The sequence below is a fragment of the Maylandia zebra genome, linkage group LG2, assembly GCF_041146795.1.
Source record: "Maylandia zebra isolate NMK-2024a linkage group LG2, Mzebra_GT3a, whole genome shotgun sequence".
Taxonomy (NCBI): Eukaryota; Metazoa; Chordata; class Actinopteri; order Cichliformes; family Cichlidae; genus Maylandia; species Maylandia zebra.
This window is the reverse complement of record NC_135168.1, coordinates 2246939-2268149: the sequence shown is the minus strand read 5'-3', so window position 1 is coordinate 2268149 and position 21211 is coordinate 2246939. Positions and strand designations below refer to the sequence as shown.

General features: G+C 42.8%; 1 protein-coding gene across 3 annotated transcripts in view; it reads right to left on the bottom strand.

Annotated features, from left to right (window-relative positions):
• Positions 1 to 21211, bottom strand: part of stox2b (storkhead box 2b) — a 52330-nt gene that overhangs the window by 4257 nt on the left and 26862 nt on the right. For all 3 annotated transcript variants that reach the window (XM_004566611.3, XM_076888157.1, XM_004566612.3), the window contains one exon: positions 5731 to 8119. In XM_004566611.3, the coding sequence (XP_004566668.1) occupies positions 5731 to 8119 (2389 nt within the window). The remainder of the gene's footprint in view (positions 1 to 5730; positions 8120 to 21211) is intronic.

The following is a 21211-nucleotide window of genomic DNA, read 5'->3' as shown; positions in this document are numbered from 1 at the left end:
GGCGACTTTGATGAGTCAGAATATATTTGGTCTATAAACTGATTTTGATAGTTTTTTCACTCTAACTTCTTATTTGTCCTATGCTTTCATTTCAAAATGCAATGAGACATTAAACTGTATGATTTTCAATAAAAACTGGAAAAACTTTTGATTGGTATATATAGTAGCTGTTATTGTCATTATTATTATCTGCTAAACTGATATAACACTATAGCTACCTCAAATCTCACCTTCTATTGCACGTCGCTTTTTGTCTAATTTTATTATTGTTATTATTACTATTATATTTATTATTGTGACCAATTTCCTTCTTCATTTCAGAATCACTCAGAATCAGAATCCTGTGGTGACAGCCGACACAGTACAGACAGTAACTGACTAAACTAAATGAAATAACACATCACAGAGTTACATTTACAAAGGTATTGGCCTCTTTCCTATTTTTTGTATGTTTTTCACATTTAAATATTTCTTAAATGTTTCTTAAACTTAAATTTAAACATTAGACAAAGATAACAAGTTAACACAAAATGCAGTTTCTAAATAAAGGTTTTTATCATTAAGGGGAAAAATTGAGTCCTACATGGCCCCGTGTGAAAAATACAAAGAGCTCAAATATAAATATCGCACAAACACAAAGTATCAGAATGAAAGACTTGTTGTGCAACCTGAATGATCTGAAGGATGACTTGTAGAGGCTCCCACAGGCTGGCTGGGATGGGCAAAGGAGACTCACTAAAGCTTTGTGTTTGCAGTGATCCAGAGTAGGATGGCACGGTTGGCTCCTTCAACTTGAATGGGCTCAGAAAAAACTGACCCCCTCCTCAGAGGCTGGAAGCATTTTGTTTTTCTAATGGAGGCTAAATCCTTGTGTTCAGCTTCCTCCTATAAAATGTTTGCAATTTTACTTAAAAAAGAATAAAATAAGACTTAAATATGTTTACCCAACATGAAGAAGCATGCTACGCTCACTAGTGTCCACAGTGATTGATGCTCTACCAGGTGCACACGGACCAGACCATCAACAAGAAGCTCAGTGAGAAGGCAACAATTGTTGTGCAGTTATTAAGAAATGAAAGAAATATTAAATTCCTATAAATCACCTTCTGTCTTGAATTCCATCCTATGAGGTAATTATGTTCAAAACAAACTTTATTTTCTAGTAAGAATGTACTGACTTTACTCACATATGTAGCACATATGTAAATCTATTGTCTGTTGCTACGTTGCGGACGGGGCCTCCACACCTAAACAGGAAAATGAGTCATTGCTGTTGTGAGCTCCAGTCAATATTACAGGCTGTGGTCAGCTGACCTGTGGTGCTGCTCCGACGTGCTCTTTGTGGATTTACACAACTAGATGTAAGCAGATGTTTCACGGGCTGTCTTAATGGGCGATCGTGGCTCAAGAGTTGGGAGTTCGCCTTGTAATCGGAAGGTTGCCGGTTCGAGCCCCGGCTTGGACGGTCTCGGTCGTTGTGTCCTTGGGCAAGACACTTCACCCACTGCCTACTGGTGGTGGTCAGAGGGCCCGGTGGCGCCAGTGTCCGGCAGCCTCGCCTCTGTCAGTGCGCCCCAGGGTGGCTGTGGCTACGATGTAGCTGCCATCACCTGTGTGTGTGTGTGAATGGGTGGATGACTGGATATGTAAAGCGCTTTGGGGTCCTTAGGGACGAGTAAAGCGCTATATAAATACAGGCCATTTACCATTTATTTAATACCAGATGGTAAATGAAACTAAGCGTTATCAGCCTTGCACGTGTCCTGTCTACAGGAAGCGGTGTCTGAAAAGGGCTGGGAAAATCATCAAAGACCCCAGTCACCCATCACATGGACTCTTCACCCTCCTGCCCTCTGGGAGGCGCTACAGGAGCCTCCGGACTAAGACCACCAGGTACCGGAACAGCTTCTTCCCCACAGCTGTCAGACTCCTGAACTCTGCCTCCTGACATCTGACCCACGTTAACACATGGACTGAACATACACACACCCACAATGGACAACTGTACCCTCAAACACACAATAATAACATGGACTGAACCACCACTCACAACCACTAGCACTTTATATAGCCTCTGTAGAAACTATCTACACCCTCACTTATCTTAACTGCACTACTGTATAGCTCTGTGTAAATAATCATTCTGTACATTAGATAATCTTTAATCCTACAACTGTTTACAACTTGCATAGTTCCCATTTCTGTATAGCTGTATATCTCAGATTCTGTAAAGTTATTTATTTCATATTCTGTATAGTTTTTCATATTTATATCCTGTTCATATCCTGTACATAGCTTGTACTCACTACAGCCTGTACATACTAGTTATAGAATATTCACAACATACTTCATACCGTGTACATTATAACATACCATAATAGACCCATTTCTGTAATATACTCACATATCTATATTATTGCTAATATATATTGTAATATATCTATATCACTAAAGCACTTCTGGATGGATGCAAACTGCATTTCGTTGCCCTGTACCTGTGCATGTGCAATGACAATAAAGTTGAATTCTATTCTATTCTATTCTTATCTTTCTCCATCTCTGAGTTGGCTCTCGTTCTTTTGTCTCATTGGGGAAGCTAGCAGCTGTACTTTTTACTAGCAACAAGCTGCACACAGTTTGTATGCTTGCTGATATTTGTTGATCTGATAAAAACGTTGCATTTAAATTACCCACAACTTAAAAATCAGAACTCCATCTTTGAGCGCTCCTCGTCTGTCGGGCTAGCTAGATGCTGAAGTATCGTGACCACAGCTTCTGGACATCCGCACTAATTCCAGTGTTGACAAGACCAAAAGATAAACCACTGGCCCACTTTTAACTTGTAATAAATGATGCATAAATGACATCGTTTTGTCTCTCTCGTCTCTGTGTGTGCAATAGCCCCATGGTGGCAGATACATCATTTGGATCGACTCTCATGTGCTACTGTTTAGACTCTAATGGTTCTAATGTTTGAAGCAGTGCACTGACAGGAAGCACAACTCCCCTCTTAAATCAAAATGTAAGGAGTCCAAGTACAAAGCTGTCAGAGAAATAAATACTCAGCTAAAGTACAGATACCAGAAAACTGTACTTAAGTACAATTAAGAAGTACTTCAGTACTTCACACCTCTCAATGACTTTTTAAGCAGTTCATACAGTATCACAGTCAATCGTGTTGACTAATGTATGGAGATCTGCCACTATCAGAGCAGTGATAATGTAACTGTAGGATCAAACCCTCGGTCCTATGAAATGCAGTTATCACATCAACCTTTTTTACTTAATAAAGTCTGAGTGGTCAAAGCTGTCATTGTGAGTATCATCAGCATGCAGTATCAAAAAGCTGCTGTCAGGGTTTAGCAAAGAGCTGAGGTGCCAGCTTTGTGGCTGTAAGCTCTCAGTTAAATTAGCATGATGATGCATTTACAAAAGCTGAAGAGGGTGAAAGAAATCTTTGGTGACCTAACAGTGCGCTGGTTCATGTACAAATATGTAGTCAGTTTACTCCAAGGGCAGCTTGTGAGTGTCAAACATTAGAGTGCGAAGGAGTAACTGTGCTAACAAAAGGAATACAGTGTAAGCAGAGGTTTTACACTCTGTACTGTTGCAGTTAAGGAAAATGAAAACAAGTCACTTCACTATAAAACTGGACTCGCCTGTTAGAAGTGTTTGGTAACTATGTGAGGTCTTTGGCACTGAAACTCAGGAGCACCGTTACAAACTGTTCCACCTTAAACATCAGAAATCTGTGTGTAACAGCTGACCTGTCTGTGTGTGTGTGTCTTTGTGTGCGTCTGTGTTGATAAAAGAACATGTTAATGATGTATCTCTGTACAGCTCTTAAACTTTTCATTAAAGTTGAGCACGACTTGGTTTCAATGAAACAATAAAAATGTCCCAAACTTACACAAATCACATTTTTATGATTGATTTAAATATTCTCCGAAGGGAAACTCCTAAAAGTAAATAAAGTGCCTTGAGGCCAGCCAACACAATAACTGCATCCACACCTTTCAGTTCCAAACAACTACTGGCCCTCTTTATGAAAGCCTGACAGAAGCTTTTTAACGTAAAAAGCGTGTTTTGCTGTGGTGCAGAGCGTTAGTAAATCTGGCCCTTGGACGTAGCTATTTTTTGCAGTTGACCTCATTACATATTTATTTGTAGGAACTTCTCTTTCAGTGCCATGGGGGGACCATAACAGAAGATGCATGCAGGCAATCAAGATAGTTTTTAAAGTGAGCCAGTGGATTAGTAGTGGATGTTTAACACAGTGAGAAATGAGTCCATAATGCACACGAGCAGCCCCACAGCTCAGCACCACACGTGCAGTCTCTGAGATCTGTGATATACATCATTCAGCCTGGTGTCAAAATGTCTTATACACTGTTATAGTCAGACATTCATTTCATACTGACTTTATTAGATACCTCAGCAGGTCAAACACACAGTAGGTCTGTACCTTTGATTTGTCAGACTTTCACTGGATGACCTCCATAACACAAACCAAAAGGAATATCCATCCCCAGCAGGTATCCACTACACTATGGTGTCCCACTCCAGATGATCTAATAACAATGCAATTGATAAATGCAGTATAAGAGCAGCTTTTACATATGTGTCTCAAGGTCAATTCACATCAGTTAGAGGGAATTAAAGGGTAGGGCTGTGCGATATGACCAAAATCTCATCTCCCGATATAAGACATCTATCGTCCGATAACAATATAAATCACACAAATGTAACATTTTCTGTAAACTCTGTGAATCTCCACTTGTGTGAAGTGTTTCCAGCTGTGCGTCGTGTAGCTGAGTCGAGTGTTTTAACCGATGCATGAAACGATACATTTTTAGACACAAGTTGTAACGGCGCCGTTTTCTTTGTATTTATTACACGGCGTGCTGCGGGGAGAAGCCTGTTCTAACGTTGGAGTCTGAGGTTTATTTTTTAGCACCTGGCGGCTCTTTTTGCTTCTCATCTGTAAATAATCTGCTCTTTCACGTGATTCAGTTTATTTTGAAAAGTCTCAACAGGATCTTGAGCTTTATTGTGAAAGGTTTATGTGGAACATAAACAAGCGAACACGCGATGCTGTTACCATCGTTGTTGCTAACGACAACGCATAAAAACAGGCGCTTCTGTAGTGTGGTTATATTAAATATAAGAGAAAGAGAGACGTTTAATAAATGAATATAGCCACTACAGTGACATCAGAACCATGAACAAATATTGCTGTAAACAGTTTATTTTGCGACACCACGAAACAAACGATAGCGTAAAATGAAACGACAGACGTTTTTATATCGTCATCAGATATACATCGTTATATCGAACAGCCCTACTAAAGGGGAATAATCACGTTTAGAATACAAGAATAAGATTTTCTGTTAGGAACTGTTTGGGAACGTGCCCGGATCATGTGTGTGAGCTCTGCATCTGACAGCTTAGGTGGAGCACAGGGCTCATGAAGAAGGTTGCTGCAAACTATCCATACATTTTCCTCCACTTATGGAAGTCAGGAACGTGGTAATTTGAGATTAAATATCACTGATATCATTTATCTACACTTGATAAATGTAAAATGTCTCAATTAGATACTAAATTATAAAGTATATAGATTGACGAACAAAGGCTTAATCTGGGGTTTTATTATTCTGAAGTGCATCCACCCCCCATGTACAGTGTTGGTGTTTATGGCTGTAGTGTGTACAGTATAAATATTCTCACCGTGGGGAATTGAATCCACTGTCAACAGTGACCGAGCTGGAGTCCATACTGTCCAGCCGAGCAGAATGAGCTGACTGCTGGTTCTGACTGGGCTCCGGAAGGTTCTCTTTGACACCTGGGAAGGCAAGCGTTCTTTCAAACCTCCTCTGCAGATCCCTCTCTTTCTCTCTTTCCAGCAGCCATTGCATGGTTCCTGCTCCACCTCCTCCCATGACAGCAATGCTTCCTCCAGGCTTCTCATCCTCTCCTTGACTTTTCGCGCCTCCGTCTTCAAGTTCATCATCATCTGAAACATTGTAGTAGTCAAAGTTTGCATCTGCAGCACTGGATGTGGGTTCAGTCCCTTGTGATGGAGCAGATGATGTTGCCAACAGAGGCTTAGGAGCATCGAAGGCTTCTTGGGAATCAAGAGCATCGCAGGATGATGACAGATTTGAGGAGGCAAGGGCTGTGGGTTTTCTCAGAGAGCTGTAACCTGGCAAAGGCAGGCTAGGTGGAGGTTTGAAGAGCGTATCTTTACTAAAGATCTCCTTTCGTTTCTCCTGATTAGAAGAGGTGCTGTGGGCAGGTCGTCCATTAGAAAGAGGGAGGTCAGGGATAGAGAGGGGTATTGGTGGCAAGCTGCTGCCCTTAGGTCCCACCTTTGTTAAGTCCTCCCTATTTTCTGGTGGATGGGATGTCTGTCTATCAGTCTGCCTGTCAATACTACCTGGTTTTAATCCATCATGGCTGTTTTTGCCCAGAGTTCCCAGAGGAGCTGTTGATGTGAGAATAGCCTCAGAGGATCCAGGGCATTGGAAGTAATCATCGGGAGAGGCAGAGTTAGGCAGTGGTTTTGGTGAATATGCTGGGAGACTATCCCTGCTCTTACTCTTCTCCAAGTTCCTGCTCCCATCCAATCTCAGGGAATCCCCAGGCACCTTAGTGGAAGTGGGTGTGGCACGAGAGTAGTGAGAAGAGCTCTGATTAGCTCGCAGGGTGCCATCATCAGTATAGTAACGGCTCCGGTCATCATAATAATCGGGTGGTCCAATCAGTCCAGCTCCAAGCGGACCTTTAGAGTTGTCCATTGATCGGGAACGTTCCTTGGCCTTGTTGCTGCGTTCATTTCTGGATTTCCTCTCCTGGGTGTGGGAGTGCGAGCGGTGGACCTTAGAATGGTGGGCTGATTTGCCGTGACTTGGCTCAGGGAAAGGCATTTCTGTGCGTCGCTTGGCAAGCTCTCCGGACACATCCCACTCTGGAGTAACGGGCAGGTGTGAGGAGTCAAGAATGTTAGGGTTGCTGTGTGCCAGGTGGAGTCGGGCCCTTTGCCGCTCCATGGCCACTGCCTGTTCCCTTGGTGACCGAGCCAGTGAGCATGAGTAACCTCTATAGTCCCTTTCGGCCAACTCTAAATGGGAACTGTCACTTGGCTCACAGCGAGTAGTCCTTGTCTTACTATGCGAGCGGCTAAGTTTGGTCTGGGACTGCTTTCTGTGTCTACCCCCACTTCTTCTACTTCTGGAGCTGTGATTGGCCGACGATGCTTTGCTCCTCTGAGCACGCTCTTCTTCAAGACGCTTCATGACTGCTGTGTGTCGAGCAAGATTCTCCACTGTGAGGTCAGGATTGATTCTACGGATGATCTCCATCTCTACGTGGCGTGGCAGCTGGCTGGGTACGTCCTCATCCCGTAGCGGCCATTCCTCGGGGGGGAACTGTGCAGAGAAGGTTGCAAGCTGCTTGGCCTTATCTTTCTTAAAACTCAAGCGAAACAACTTCAAACCAAACTTTCGACTTCCTGTAGCACTAGCTCCAGCTTGTTTCTCTATGTCTGCAGTTCCTGCTACCCCTCCTCCTGCTGCGCCCCCACCTCGGTGCTTGTTTAGTGTATCCGTCTTGAATGGGAACCCGAGTGAACTGCGGCTCTTTTCAGTGTTCGCTCCTGCTTGCTGAGGGGGTGTTTGTGGGGAGTGAGGTACCGAGTACGCCTCCCGGTGGTCTTTGGGGGATCGCCGCTGCAGGGTGGTGTGGTGGCTAGGGGGGTCGTCTCCACGATAACTGTTGTTGTAAAAAGAATCCCCACCTCCCCCGCTGTGATTCTGGTTGGACTTTGGGTGTGTTCGCTCTCGCACACCCCCGGAGGTGGAAGGGGTTATGGTGCCAGAGAGAGGGGAGGTGCACTGTGTCTGCTGATGCTGCTGCTGCTGGTTCTGATGTTGGTGTCGGTCAGCAGAACGCTCTTCCAAGTGATACCACTTGGAGCTAGTTCGGATTAGGCTTGGAGTAATGAAATAGGTTTGAGGAGTTACGATAAAATATCCATCAGGTGTCGGGTAGATCTTCCGCTCACGGACCAGCATGTTCAGAGTATGGCGCAAAACCTCCTCCGTTGGTGTAGGTACACCTGACCAAAGACAGAGACATGAAGCAGTAAGTCCACTGGCTCTTTACAAAGACCTCATTTAAACCCGCCCCCTAACATAATTAACTAAAAAACAAACATACAATCCAGGATTTTTATTAATCATACTATGTTTAAAAGCAAAAATTCCCTTGCCACAGAAATGTTATTGTTTGGCCCACACGTGTACACTAAAAGCTCTAAAGATTAGTTCCAGAGTGAAGATTTGAAATAACTTCAACGTCAGTGAGGACAGAAAAGGTTTCATTTTGCAATATCAATATCAAAGGTATGTACCTTTACCCCCTTTTTCAACATCAGCCAGTATTTCTGACTAAAGTAATATTTCTACCTGCTAACCCAGAACAGGTTAGTGGTATAACAGATAACCTGTACCCTGGAGAGGAAATGGCATCTCACTAATTTAGATCTTCATTTAGCCCAGAAAAATGTTTATTGTAAATTGTAAAGCTAGGACATCTTACTATTCATTACTGATTAAAGAAAATAATAACAGCCGCAGGTTTCTTTTCAGTGAGGGAGCCAGTCTGACAAAGAGGAAGAATTCTGTTGTGCCAGGCACTCCTTTAACCTTAAACAGCAATGACTTCATGAATTTCTTTACAAATTTTAACCATTTGAGGAAAAAATTATACATCTCACAGACGTATCATTATATACAGCGGCATCCAGTACTATTGATCTTTACAGAGACTCTATAGTTAATTTCAGTAATCACTTCCTAAAAAAACCCATCAACATGAAGTCTCAGAAAACTGCTCAAAGAAGACCTACTATTAATAAATGCTTCAATCTTAAATATGATCAAAATGGCACCACATGCCTTTAAGGTGGGAATTCATATCCATATCGCGATATAATCTGAAGCATGTGCAGTAACGATATATATTGCAATATATTCTTTTCTTCTGTATAACGTATTTCGCTACCTTATCGTGGTGGAGGGGTTTGTGTGTCCCAGGGATCCCAGGGGCTATGTTGTCTGGGGACTTTTGCCCCCTGGTAGGGTCTCCCATGGCAAATTGGCCCTGGGTGAGGGACCAGACAAAGAGCGATTCATAAGACCCTTATGAAAAGGACACCGAGGGAACAGTTTACCCTGCCCGGGATAGGGTTACCGGGGCCCCGCCCTGGAGCCAGGCCCGGGGAGGGTGCCCGAGGGCGAGCGTCTGGTGGCCGGGCCTTAGTCCATGGGGTCCGGCCGGGCACAGCCCGAAGAGGAGACATGGGCCCATCCTCCCGCAGGCCCACCACCCGCAGGAGGCGCCATAGGGGTTGGGTGCATTGTGTGCCGGGTGGCGGCCAGGCTTAGGCTGCTGCCCCCGCGACCCGGCCCCGGACAAAGCGGATGAAGATGGATCGATGGATGGATTCTTTTCTTCTGTATAACGTATTTCCCACACTATAAGGCACACTTAAAATCCTTTAATTTTCTCAAAAATCGAGATTGTGCCTTATGTATGAATTCTGGTTGTGCTTACTGACCTCGAACTGATTTTGGCTGCAGAAATCTGTTAAAAAATGTTTTAGTACAACTTTGGTTGATAGATTGTCAGAGCATTACGGCTGCCGTAGTGAGGAGCTTCACGGAGTATCTGGGTCCAAAACTCCGTCAACTTCAGGTCCCAAAGTCAAACAAACGCTGAGAGTTAAAAACGGTCTAAATTCTTTCATCTTTAATAAAATCATCAGCGTTGCTGCTTTACCAGGTGAAACTATGAAGTTTAACATCCAGGCATACATGAAAACAGAATTTATTAAATTTAACGGAGTTAGAAGTTACCAGGAAGTTAGCTCGCTAGTTTCCACCTAAAGATGACATACCATGTTCTGACAGAAATTTCTGAGAAAATTCAAACGTACAGCTCTGCTATCACTTCCAACATAAATGAAGACAGAAAACTAAACAGCATGACGTTTGTAGGGTTACTGAAGTTGGGCTAGCTGGTATATAATGTTGTGCTACGTGATTGCTAGCGACACAGCTATATTAGCATAACATTAGCACAGTGAAGCTGGAGGATGAACGCCAACTTTTTTCCACTCGATAAAAGTTAACGTGAGGGATTCTGGTGGTCAGGGACAAATGCAGTCGCATAGCAGGATGCTGTACACGAGCCAAACTTCAGTCAGGAGAACAACTGAGATTATTCATCCACAATACGAGGTTAGTCATTCATATACTGCAACAACATGGGAACAGAGTAGCTGTGAGAGAATTCAACATTAATGAATCAATGTTACGGAAGTGGAGGAAGCGCAGTTTTTGGCTTTCCCCATATTTCAAAAGTGCTTCATCTTTGCTATGACTGTCGCCCGCCATAATTTGTAGATGATAATGGTTGTAGCCGCTGCGATCAGTGTTGCCAACTCCTCAGTAAGGAAAATCGCTATTGGTTGTCGTAAAAGTCGCTAGAAGTCGCTAAATGACATCATCGCCTAATTTGCATAATTGGTCATGCTAATCTAATTGTAACCTGTGTTGTTAGAGAGAGAAATAACATCGTGGAAGAGACATAAAGTGAGTAAAAAATGTCCTAAATGCAGTTAGAGTTTATTTAGAACTACAAATTAAATTTATTTTAGCAATTATTGTTTTTTTTAATGTCACAATTCCAACCCTGCTCCTTTACCCGGGCTTGGACCGGCAAAAGTGACCCGAAATAGGCGCTCTGGTGGAGTTACTTTGTGTGTGTGTTTATAAGTAGTTTTAAACCTTGTGTTCCATAAAACAGCATAAGAGTAAAAGAAGAACAGACTGCGTTACAGCACCCGCTGCTTGTTGAGAGTAAAAGCGATACGTGCTTTCACGTCTTTTTTAGAGACTTTTTTTTAGAAAAAAAGTTGCTAAGGGGTCTGAAAACTCGCTAAATATAGCGACAAAGTCGCTAAGTTGGCAACACTGGCTGCGATGCTTTCGACCAAAACAGGGGCAGCTTGATGACATCATCAACATGCGCTATCGCGATATAGTCAAAATCTCTATCGTTGGCCAAATTTATATAGTTTCTATTGTATATCATTTATATCGCCCACCCCTAGTGGGAATAATTAAACAGCTTGATCCAGCTGTCTGAACTAATTATACGCCAATCTATAAAGTTCCTTTTAACCCAAATGTTCTTGAAAGAGTAGTTGTAAAACAGCTAACTGATCTTCTGTAGAGGAAATGTTTAGTTTAAGGGTTTAAGTTGGGTTTCAGAACTTATCACAGTACAGAATCAGCAGCAAAGATTACAAATCATCTTATGGCCTCTGACAGTGGAAGCAAAGTCACTGCCTTTCTCTAAAACCACCGATGGCTTTAGAGAAAGGCAGTGAAGTAGGCGTCCCTGTCAGCCCTTAGGAATCGAATGCAGTCTTCTACAGATCTACACTCAAGGTTTGCAGGATGATATGCTAACGGCTCTCTACCCTGACAAAACCGCACACAGCCAATCTGGTGTCACATGGCTGCTATGAGTAAACACCATGAGTATTACTTTACCCATTGTAAATAACCAATATCATCATCAGTTTAAGTTTATGGACTGGTAAACAGCACAGGAAAATCTGTTTATTCTTTTTGGGTTACAAAAATGTACCCTGGAGTGAAAAGTGATTCTATTTCAATCCTCATGGGATTTTCTCTGCAGTTTTTTTTATTGATTTTTCTTCTTTGTTCTACTTTGTTGCTTACTGTTACTTTTTCTTTCCGTAACTAACCCCTCAATCTCCATGTTTCTCTTTTCTTTTTTAGCATCTCCTTCACTCACTCCTCTACCAGTCTGGAGTTATTACTGTCAGTTACATCATAGCAGCTTTTCACTGCATCCAGACTGATGCAATACAAGATAGACTGCATGCACAGAAACAGTGAGTGTTTGTTCAGCCACCTCAATCGTGCTAAGACGATGACCAGGTAGCGAGAGTAATAAGACACAGTGAATCGCTTGAAAAATTTCTTTGTTGAATTAGGAGGGGTTTAGTATGCTATGGTTCAAAGAATAATGTTTCATAATGCATGGTACACAATATGATGAACATTGCTGAAGCAGTGTGGGATCGTCTTGACAGAGAGAACAAAAGGCAGCCAACATTCAAAGAAGAACTTCAATAAGCCCAGAAAACTATTCTTGGAGACTACTTAAAGAAATTACAAGAAAGCTCACCTAACAGAGTTCAGGTGAGGTTGAAGAATAAAGGTGGTCATACCAAATATAAATTTTCAAGCTAATTAGAATTGTTTCACTGCCTTATACACTACCGGTCAAAAGTTTTAGAAAACCCCAATTTTTCCAGTTTTTATTGAAAATTATGCAATTTAGTTCAAGTTCAGTTCAAGTTCAAATTTTATTCGCCACATGCAGTGGCAGGTTACCCAGCAGTGGAATGAACCCGCCCCCCGACCTTACACACACAACACAGACATCACATGGGGATACAAGTCAGAGAACGGTTGCATTACAGAAAAAAACAGTGAAATGTACACTACAATGGGAAAGTACAAGAGGAAAAAAAAGAGACCTCTACTCATGCTGGGCTACAGGAGGACAGCATGAGAACAGGAAACAAAAAACTCCTCTGCACAGAAAGCACATAAATGTCCACAGCACAACATTATGAAGCACGTGACCAGCAACAGAGGTGGGTAGGGGATGAGGCAACACAGCAGCCATCCTGCCACTGCACCGACTCTCCAGCGCGGGCCCAGACCCGCCTTGTGTTCCCAGGATGCAACAAGCATCGAAGGCATTGGAAGGGGAGGGGGGATGAGTGAGTGCTTATCAGTGTAAGTGTATATGTGTGTGCGTGTCCATAGTTCAGACAGTGTCCTTTGCCCTGCCAGGCTAAGCAAACAGACTGTGCTGGACCTCCATGTTTCCAAGCTCACCATCTTGTTCTTTGTTCCTGAGGTGGTTCTGGCACAGCTTGGACTGTTTGGGGTCTTTATCCTGCTGTAGGATGAAGCCCTGACCAACTAGGTCCATACCAGAGGATCCTGCATGGTGCTGCAGAATGCTGTGGTAGCTGTTCTGGTTCAGGGAGCCTTTGATGGTGAAGGAAACTGGACTCACTGACACCTTGACTTTCTTTGCAGGTTCTCTGTAGGACAGACCTACATTTATAAGTGTTATGATGGTCTGTCTCTCCTCCACTGTTAATTGTATGTTTCTTGCCATTTCTGTAGCAACACTCTACTTTCTGCAGTACGATACTGTTCAACTGATGCTCACGAAGGTATGGTACCACAGTGTGTTCAACACTGCTTTATGCAGACAGAGGGGGCTGGAAGTAATCTAGAAAAGTTGGAACACCTGTAGGAATTAGTAGCACCATCTTTCAAGGCTTAATCAACCTCCATTGCTGCAGAGCAGATTTTAAATTGTTAAGGGGTGTCTGTCATGATCCTGGGTCCTTTTGACCCAGCGTTTTGTGTTTTCTCTTCGCGATTTTGGTTCTGTTCTCTAATTGGTGTTTACCCTGTTCCCCCCCGTGTGTTCCTGTTTTATTGTGAAGGTCTGCGTCTTATGTGAGTGTTTTCAGTTTGCCTCCCTGGTCTCGTCATGTTAATCACTCCCAGCTGTGTGTAATCTCCCTGTGTTCTCTGAGTGTATTTAAGTTGTATTTTCTGTCTTGGTAATCGCTGGTTCGTCTGTGTTGTTTCCCCTTGGTCTCCCCGTATGTATTTCTCCGGACCTCCCTGCATCCTCATTCTGGTTTGTCTTATTAGTTTACCCAGTTTAGGTTTCCGGTTTCATGTTTTGTCGCCACCGCTGTTTGTACTCACACCCCTGTAAATAAACACTCATCTGCACCAGAGCTGCCGCATTTTGGGTCCTATTTCATATTCCACACGGCTTGCCCCGGCAAACCGTGACAGTGTCGAACTCCAGGCCTCAAGGGCCGGTGTCCTGCAGGTTTTATATCCCACCCTTGGGTAACCTTACCTTTGTTTTAAAACTCTCACAGTTCCCTTTGTATTATTTCAAGCTGTTCATTGGACTTGAATGACTTGAACTGCAATAAATAACTGGAAAAACTGGGCTGTTCTCAAACTTTTGAAAAGTAGCGTATATTGTATTTCCATTAATGTGTGCACATTCAGTCATTTGAGAGCTGCTACTCTTGAACATCAAAAGCAGTGAGTTGAGGTGGTTCTGACATCTGACAAGATCCTCCTGGGCGGTTCCAGGCATGTCCTACAGGGAGGAGGCCCTGTGGACCTCTCTGCTGCCCCAGTCACCCAGCCCGGATAAGTGGGAAGAAATACCTGGGTGATGTGTTTCAAAGAATCTTTCAATGAATGAGAATGAGATCTATTCAACTCATTTTAATTCTGTTTAATTTATATAAAGCAAAATCATTAAATAACAGTCACCTCAAGGTGCTTTATATTATAAGGCAAAAACCCAACCATAACCATAATCCAGATGTATAACTGACTGATTATAATCACTGTGGCACATGAGCATTTATTCAGCTTCATTCAATCATTCTGGCTGGTTTGGAGGTGATCAAATGCTCACTACACTCAATGACAACTTCCTGTTGTGGCCACAATTTCGACACTCTGACCTCAGACTGAGGCCGATGTCTAATTGTTCCTGATAAATTAAAGTGATCAGTGCGTTGTAGGAAGACGCAACCAAAAGGCATAAAAAGGTTTTTTATGCCTTTTGGTTGCGTCTTCCTAATTTATCAGGAACAATCAGACATCGGCCTCAGTCTGAACTCGGACTCTTCTTCAGACTGGGCCGACAGCACCCAAGCTGAGATTGTGAGACGCCCGTTATTGTCAGGAACAGCAATCACCTCCATCAGCAAACAGCAGAGAGCACCCTGAGGGCGTCCATATCGTTGCTGTGGACTTTAAATGAGGCATGTTTGAAATGTGTAGAAAATGTGACAGTAACAGTTGTTCCTAACTGAAAACCTTGGATGATGAGTGGAGTGCAGGCTCAGATCAGAACTTGAAACTCGGCCTTCAGGCTGAGGGACAGGTCTCTATACAGCAATGCAAGAGCCAAGAGGAGGGGCACCAAACAGGCCAAGGTGGGAGGCAGGAGGAGGATATAGGGCCTCCTCTACAACAATAACCCCCTCCAGGTGTAGAGAGGGATCCAAGCATTCATCAACTCCAAAGGCCGGAGCCCCCTGACCGCCAAAAGCAGCCTCAAATTCACAGTGGAGCTCAACACCTTCTTTGCTCGATTTGAGACCACCCCTCCCCAGCACCCTCTACCCCCGAATTCCCCACCACCAACCCTCTCCCTCAGGAACATGAGGTCAGGAGGAGACTGAGAGCGATGAACCCGAAGCATCCCAGGGATGGTGGTTAAAGCTTGCGTGGACTAACTGGCAGGGATCCTTACCAGGCTGTTTGATCTCTCCCTGACTCATGCCATGGTCCCCACCTGTCTGAAGGCCTCCACCATCATTCCCATCCCCCAAAACACTGGCATAGACATTGTCAATGACTACATACATTCATAGTCTTCACGCCTATAGTCATTTGAGTGGATAGTGTCTCAGCACATCACCTGCTCCTGGATCAAAAACTTCTTGACAAACCGGCCCCCACATCTACCTCGCACTGTCACTCAGCATCGGATCCCCACAGGGCTCTCAGCCCCCTAGTTTGGTCTCCTACTGCCAGGGTTTTTGGTACACAGGGGCCACAACTGAGAACAGGAAGGCTGCGCAGAGGATAATTAACACTGCCCAAAAAAATCATTGGCTGCCATCACTAGATCCTCCTGTCTCAGGAAAACCAGGGCCATCACAGGTGACCCACTGCACCCCACCCACCACCTGTTTGAGCCGCTGCCCTCTGGTCAATCAAGTCCCACACCTGAGACTCGCTAACATCTATTCTGTTTTAGCTATTAGCAAACTTACAGATGGAATAGCAAACTTCCTTTAATGTTTAAATCTGAAAGAGGACTGCAGCTATGACAAACCTGGCAACCTCAGCAACCTTTTATTCTAATAGTTAGCAACTTTTCCAGTAGGGGTGGGCGGTATAAACGGTATATGGTAGAAACGATTAAATTTGGCCAACGATAGAGATTCTGACTATACCGCTCTACTGCAATAGAGCATGTTGATGATGTCATCAAGCTGCCCCTGTTTTGGTCAAAAGCATGGCAGCGGCTACAACCATTATCATCTACAAATTATGGCGGGCGACAGTAATAGCAAAGAGATGAAGCACTTTTGAAATATGGGGAAAGCCAAAAACTGCGCTTCCTCCACTTCTGTACCATTGATTCATTAATGTTGAATTCTCTCACAGCTGCTCTGTTCCCATGTTGTTGCAGTATATTAATGACTAACCTCGTATTGTGGATGAATGATCTCAGTTGTTCTCCTGACTGAAGTTTGGCTCGTGTACAGCATCCTGCTATGCGATTACATTTGTCCCTGACCACCAGAATCCCTCACGTTAACTTTTATCGAGTGGAAAAAGGTTAGTGTTAATCCTCCAGCTTCACTGTGTTTATGTTATGCTAACATAGCTGTGTCGCTAGCAATCACATAGCACATCATTTTATACCAGCTAGCCCAACTTCAGTAACCCTGCAAACGCCACTGCTGTTTAGTTTTCTGTCTTCATTTATGTTGGAAGTGGCAGCAGAGCTGTACATTTGAATTTTCTCAGAAATCTCTCAGTCAGAACATGCTACATCATGTTTAGGTGGAAGCTAGCGAGCTAACTTCCTGCTAACTTCTAACTCCGTTAAATTTAATAAATTCTGTCTTCATGGATGCCTGGATGTTAAACTTAATAGTTACACCTGGTAAAGCAGCAACGCTGATCATTTTATTAAAGATGAAAGAATTTAGACAGTTTTTAACTCTCAGTGATGCTGCAGTGTACGTTTGACTTTGGGACCTGACGTAAACGGAGTTTAGGACCCAGATTACTCAGTGAGGCTCTTGACTACAGTAGCCGTGACGCTCCGACAATCCATCAAGTGGTGCGACTTCGTAGCAACCAAAGTCGCACTAAAACATTTTTTGACAGATTTTTGAGCGCCGTGTAGCACATAAAATCGGTTTAAGAAAATTAAAGGATTGTAAGTGTGCCTTATAGTGGGGAAAATACGTTATACAGAAGAAAAGAATATATTGTGATATATATCGTTACTGCATGTGCTTCAAATTATACCGCTATATGGATTTTAGGCCATATCGCCCAGCCCTATTTTCCAGCCTCTATAGTGTTTAAACACATATTTTTAATAGTTATCAGTCTGGTTTTCAAATTTTTTCTAGAACTGCCGACCAAAGCAAAAAAAATGTCACGACACATTAACAATCTGTGTCCCATCTGCAAGGATCCTGTGTCCATCTGTGTGGCCTGGTCCAAAATGCTGGAAACCACTGCTTTAAACCAATCAAGAATAGCCAAGGAGACATCTTGTTGATACATTTGATTAACATCAATGATGAAAACTGGCTTGAGATGATGAGAAAAGTTATCCCATATCTGGAAATACTTTTGTTACAACAGTTGAAATGAGTAATAATAACAATGATAATAATTATATCACAAGAAAAAACTATTTGAACCAGAAAGCTCACGTGGTCACAAAATGTGACCCTGGTACCACTGCCACTTGGATGACCCATTTTAGTGGGTGCCCTAAAACCAATAAAGCAACAGAATTTATGAGACATTGATCGGCCACATTACCTCTATTGGGCTGTGCTATAAAGGGTTTATTCTGCTGTTAAACTTTTTCCTTACCCGCCCAATTTTCACAATCCAGATTATCTTGTATCTATCCTGAAATCATTCCATACTGTGATGGATGCAACATTGCTGAAGCCTTACTGATATGTACTGGTCTTGTCCCAGTCTCGGTCAGTTCTGGACAGAGGTTTTTCACTCCCTGTTTAAGATTCTCAATGTGAGCCTACCACCTAATCTCCTAATGGCTCTCTTTGGAGTGGATGAAGTGTCTCTGCTGGCCTTTAAGACAGGCGCTATTGTTCTGTTCCTTGTTTGCCAGGAGGGCAGTTCTAATGGAAGCTGCCCCTCCCACTCAGAAAACAGTGGTCATATGACCTCACGTCTTGTTTAAAACTGCAAAAAATAAGACATGCACTTCAACACTCTACCAGGAAATTTCAAAACATACCAGGTCCTTTCTTTAAAGCATTTCAAGATGTATCTGAATTTTTCAGCAGCATTTTGCCTGTTTGCAGCTCCCTCATGTCAGGTGTGGAGAAACAGTGTGCAGATTTAGTGTGCAGTCACAACACATTAAATGTTGCCAATTCAAACTGGTTATTAGGACTGTGAAAATGTGGGAATAACAAAGTCTGATGTCTTCATGCATGCTCAATCATCCGGATAAGGAAAGCCCAAAAAGTTGATTCTGTGCATCTGGACGTTTTCAATGGGAGAAATGTTTCGTCACTCATCCAAGTGACATTTCTTTAGTCTCTCTGGTGAGTGAAAAAGCTACGTCCAGATGAACAGCATCAACTTTCTGGAATAAAGCCTGATGGATTTATTGACTTGTTTATGCTCTGCCCAGCTCTGCTGGTGTTGTATTTCTGGTATTCCAAATGTGTGTTGTCAACAGGAAAAGTACTTTCTAGCAGACAAGATTCGCAGTACACACTCGTAACATGGTTGAGATGTTTTTTTCCTTTTCTTCTGTAGTTTTTACATTTTCATTTATCCAGTCTTATAAATGCTGATGCTGAGATTTCCCCAAATGTCTAATATCAACCAATTATACTGGCCAGCTGATAAATTGCTGGTGCTCTAATAAAAACATGTCACTATAGGAATATATATTGACTATATTATCTAATTTGATCTAAAATGTTTCAAACAAATTGCCTATAATAATAATGTTAAAGAGACTAGAAATAACGAATAAATAATAAAGCAACAGCAATTTTCTCACTGTAATTGTTGCATGTGCAACACAGCAGAAGGATGAGGATGTGTAGACCTCATGTGTTGGGTCTGTGTTACCACAGGCCCCGCTAGTTTAGAGACTTATTCCTCATGAAGAACACAAGACAAAACAGAACATCTTCAACCGCTCTTTAACTCGCTAACGAGGGAAGCCTTGGTCAGAACCAGGCGGTGGAGCTTAATGCTCATCACCTGTCTCTAGCCCAAAGCTAGAGACAGGTGATGAGCAGCTTCTAGCTTCTAGCTTCTGCTTCTCTAGCAGCTTCCTCGCAGCTATTTATTGACATAACAGTTACAATACACATCACAGCACAAGCACCTCCCACCGCAAACCCCCCCCCAATGGTTCTAAGACAAGGCACTATGTGTGTGTGTCCTCCTGCTCACCAAAAGGGTCATAAAAGCAGGAAGCTTACAACACAAGAAACAGATCTTTCAGATAGGATGTATCTACAATCAGTGTTGGGGAGTAACGGAATACATGTGCCGCCGTTACGTATTTAGAATACAAAATATGAGTAACTGTATTCCGTTACAGTTACCGTTTAAAAAGGTGGTATTTAGAATACAGTTACTTTGTTGAAATAAATGGATTACACTGCGGTACTTTCCTGTTTCATTTTGTCGCGGGTCAGGACTGTTTGGGTTTTGTTTGACAGCTACGTTCTGTTGTTCCAGGCGGCAGCTTGCAGTTGCCATGGTTACAGGGTGACGCTCTCGCTCTGTGTGTTTCCTGGGTGAGAGAGCGCCTTTTTGTTGTTGTGCTAAGCTAACAGGCAGAATGCTACAAGCATAGCTCTAAAGAATGTAGCATCATGGGCAGTGTAGTCCGTGCTGCAGGGAGAATGGACTGCCATACACGTTATGGGTCTGTGAGCGAGGGAGGGAGAGAAAGGGGAGTGGAAAGGTACGAGTTGTCGTCCAGCAAAAACGGGAGCTGGAAGCATGTAAATATAATAATAACCACTGCAGCCAAGAAGAGAGCCTGACGAGCCCAGTTGTAAGTAAGCTATTAAGACTCGACTGTACACCGTGTTCCTGTTTTCCTCCGAAAACAATAAGTTCCGTTGGAGCAGCCTTTCAACGCCTCTCTCTGTCTCTCGCAAGAAAAGTTGACCCACACAACAAAGTAAAGCTAGTTTTTGGCTACGAGCCGACAGGCACCCCGCCGTATTAGTCAGAGGTCCCTTTACTACAGTTCAGAGTCGCGGACCTTCAGTAATAGTAATAAATCACACAGCAATAGTACATTCACGTTGTTGTAAAAAGCATGATAATATATTAAGTAATCCAAAGTATTCAGAATACGTTACTGTCATTGAGTAACGTAACGGAATACGTTACAGAATACATTTTAGGGCATGTAATCTGTATTCTGTAATGGAATACATTTTAAAAGTAACCTTCCCAACACTGTCTACAATAAAACCTCCCCAGCACAGAGTGGCTGGAGAGGTGGTCAGAGACAAAGGAACATCTTTGATCGTATAGTTTGAACTAAGACTTTACAAATTTAAGAAACACAATGACAACATTCAACAATTTGACTTAACATTATGTACAGAGTCACAGGGACTATGCTGGCTGATGCGATCATTAAACCAGACATGGGAATGTGTGCAAATTTCCCACAAATTCTCAAGTTAATAAGTCAATAAATCTCTTGCATGGTAACTTTTCTGAATTACAAATGCTTACCATATTAAAAGCCAAAGGTAACATAAAGAAATACATAAGTAATGCTCCAAATAACTAAAATTCCATAACATGCCTTATGAAAAAAACTGAGGAGACAGTTACAAGACAAATAAACACTTTATGCCTCATTTTTAAAGACATAATGTAGATAAATCCGACATTTTCGACTGCTTAAGAAGCTGATTAAAGTAAGTGACTCTTGTTGCCACAACCCTGCTCATAAACAACACTTTCTGAGCTATACCAGGAGTGTAGAGACACAGCTGTGTCATACTTTACTACCACATCGAATCTCACTGTCCACCTCACTGAGACAATAGACAAATTTGGAGCGTATGATACAGTCAAGTCATTCTGTATGTGTGCACAAAGTGGTGACAGAAAAACACTGGAAAAAAGTGGAAGTGAGTATAACTGGGTTTCAGGTTACTGTTTTACACCTTAACTGGTTA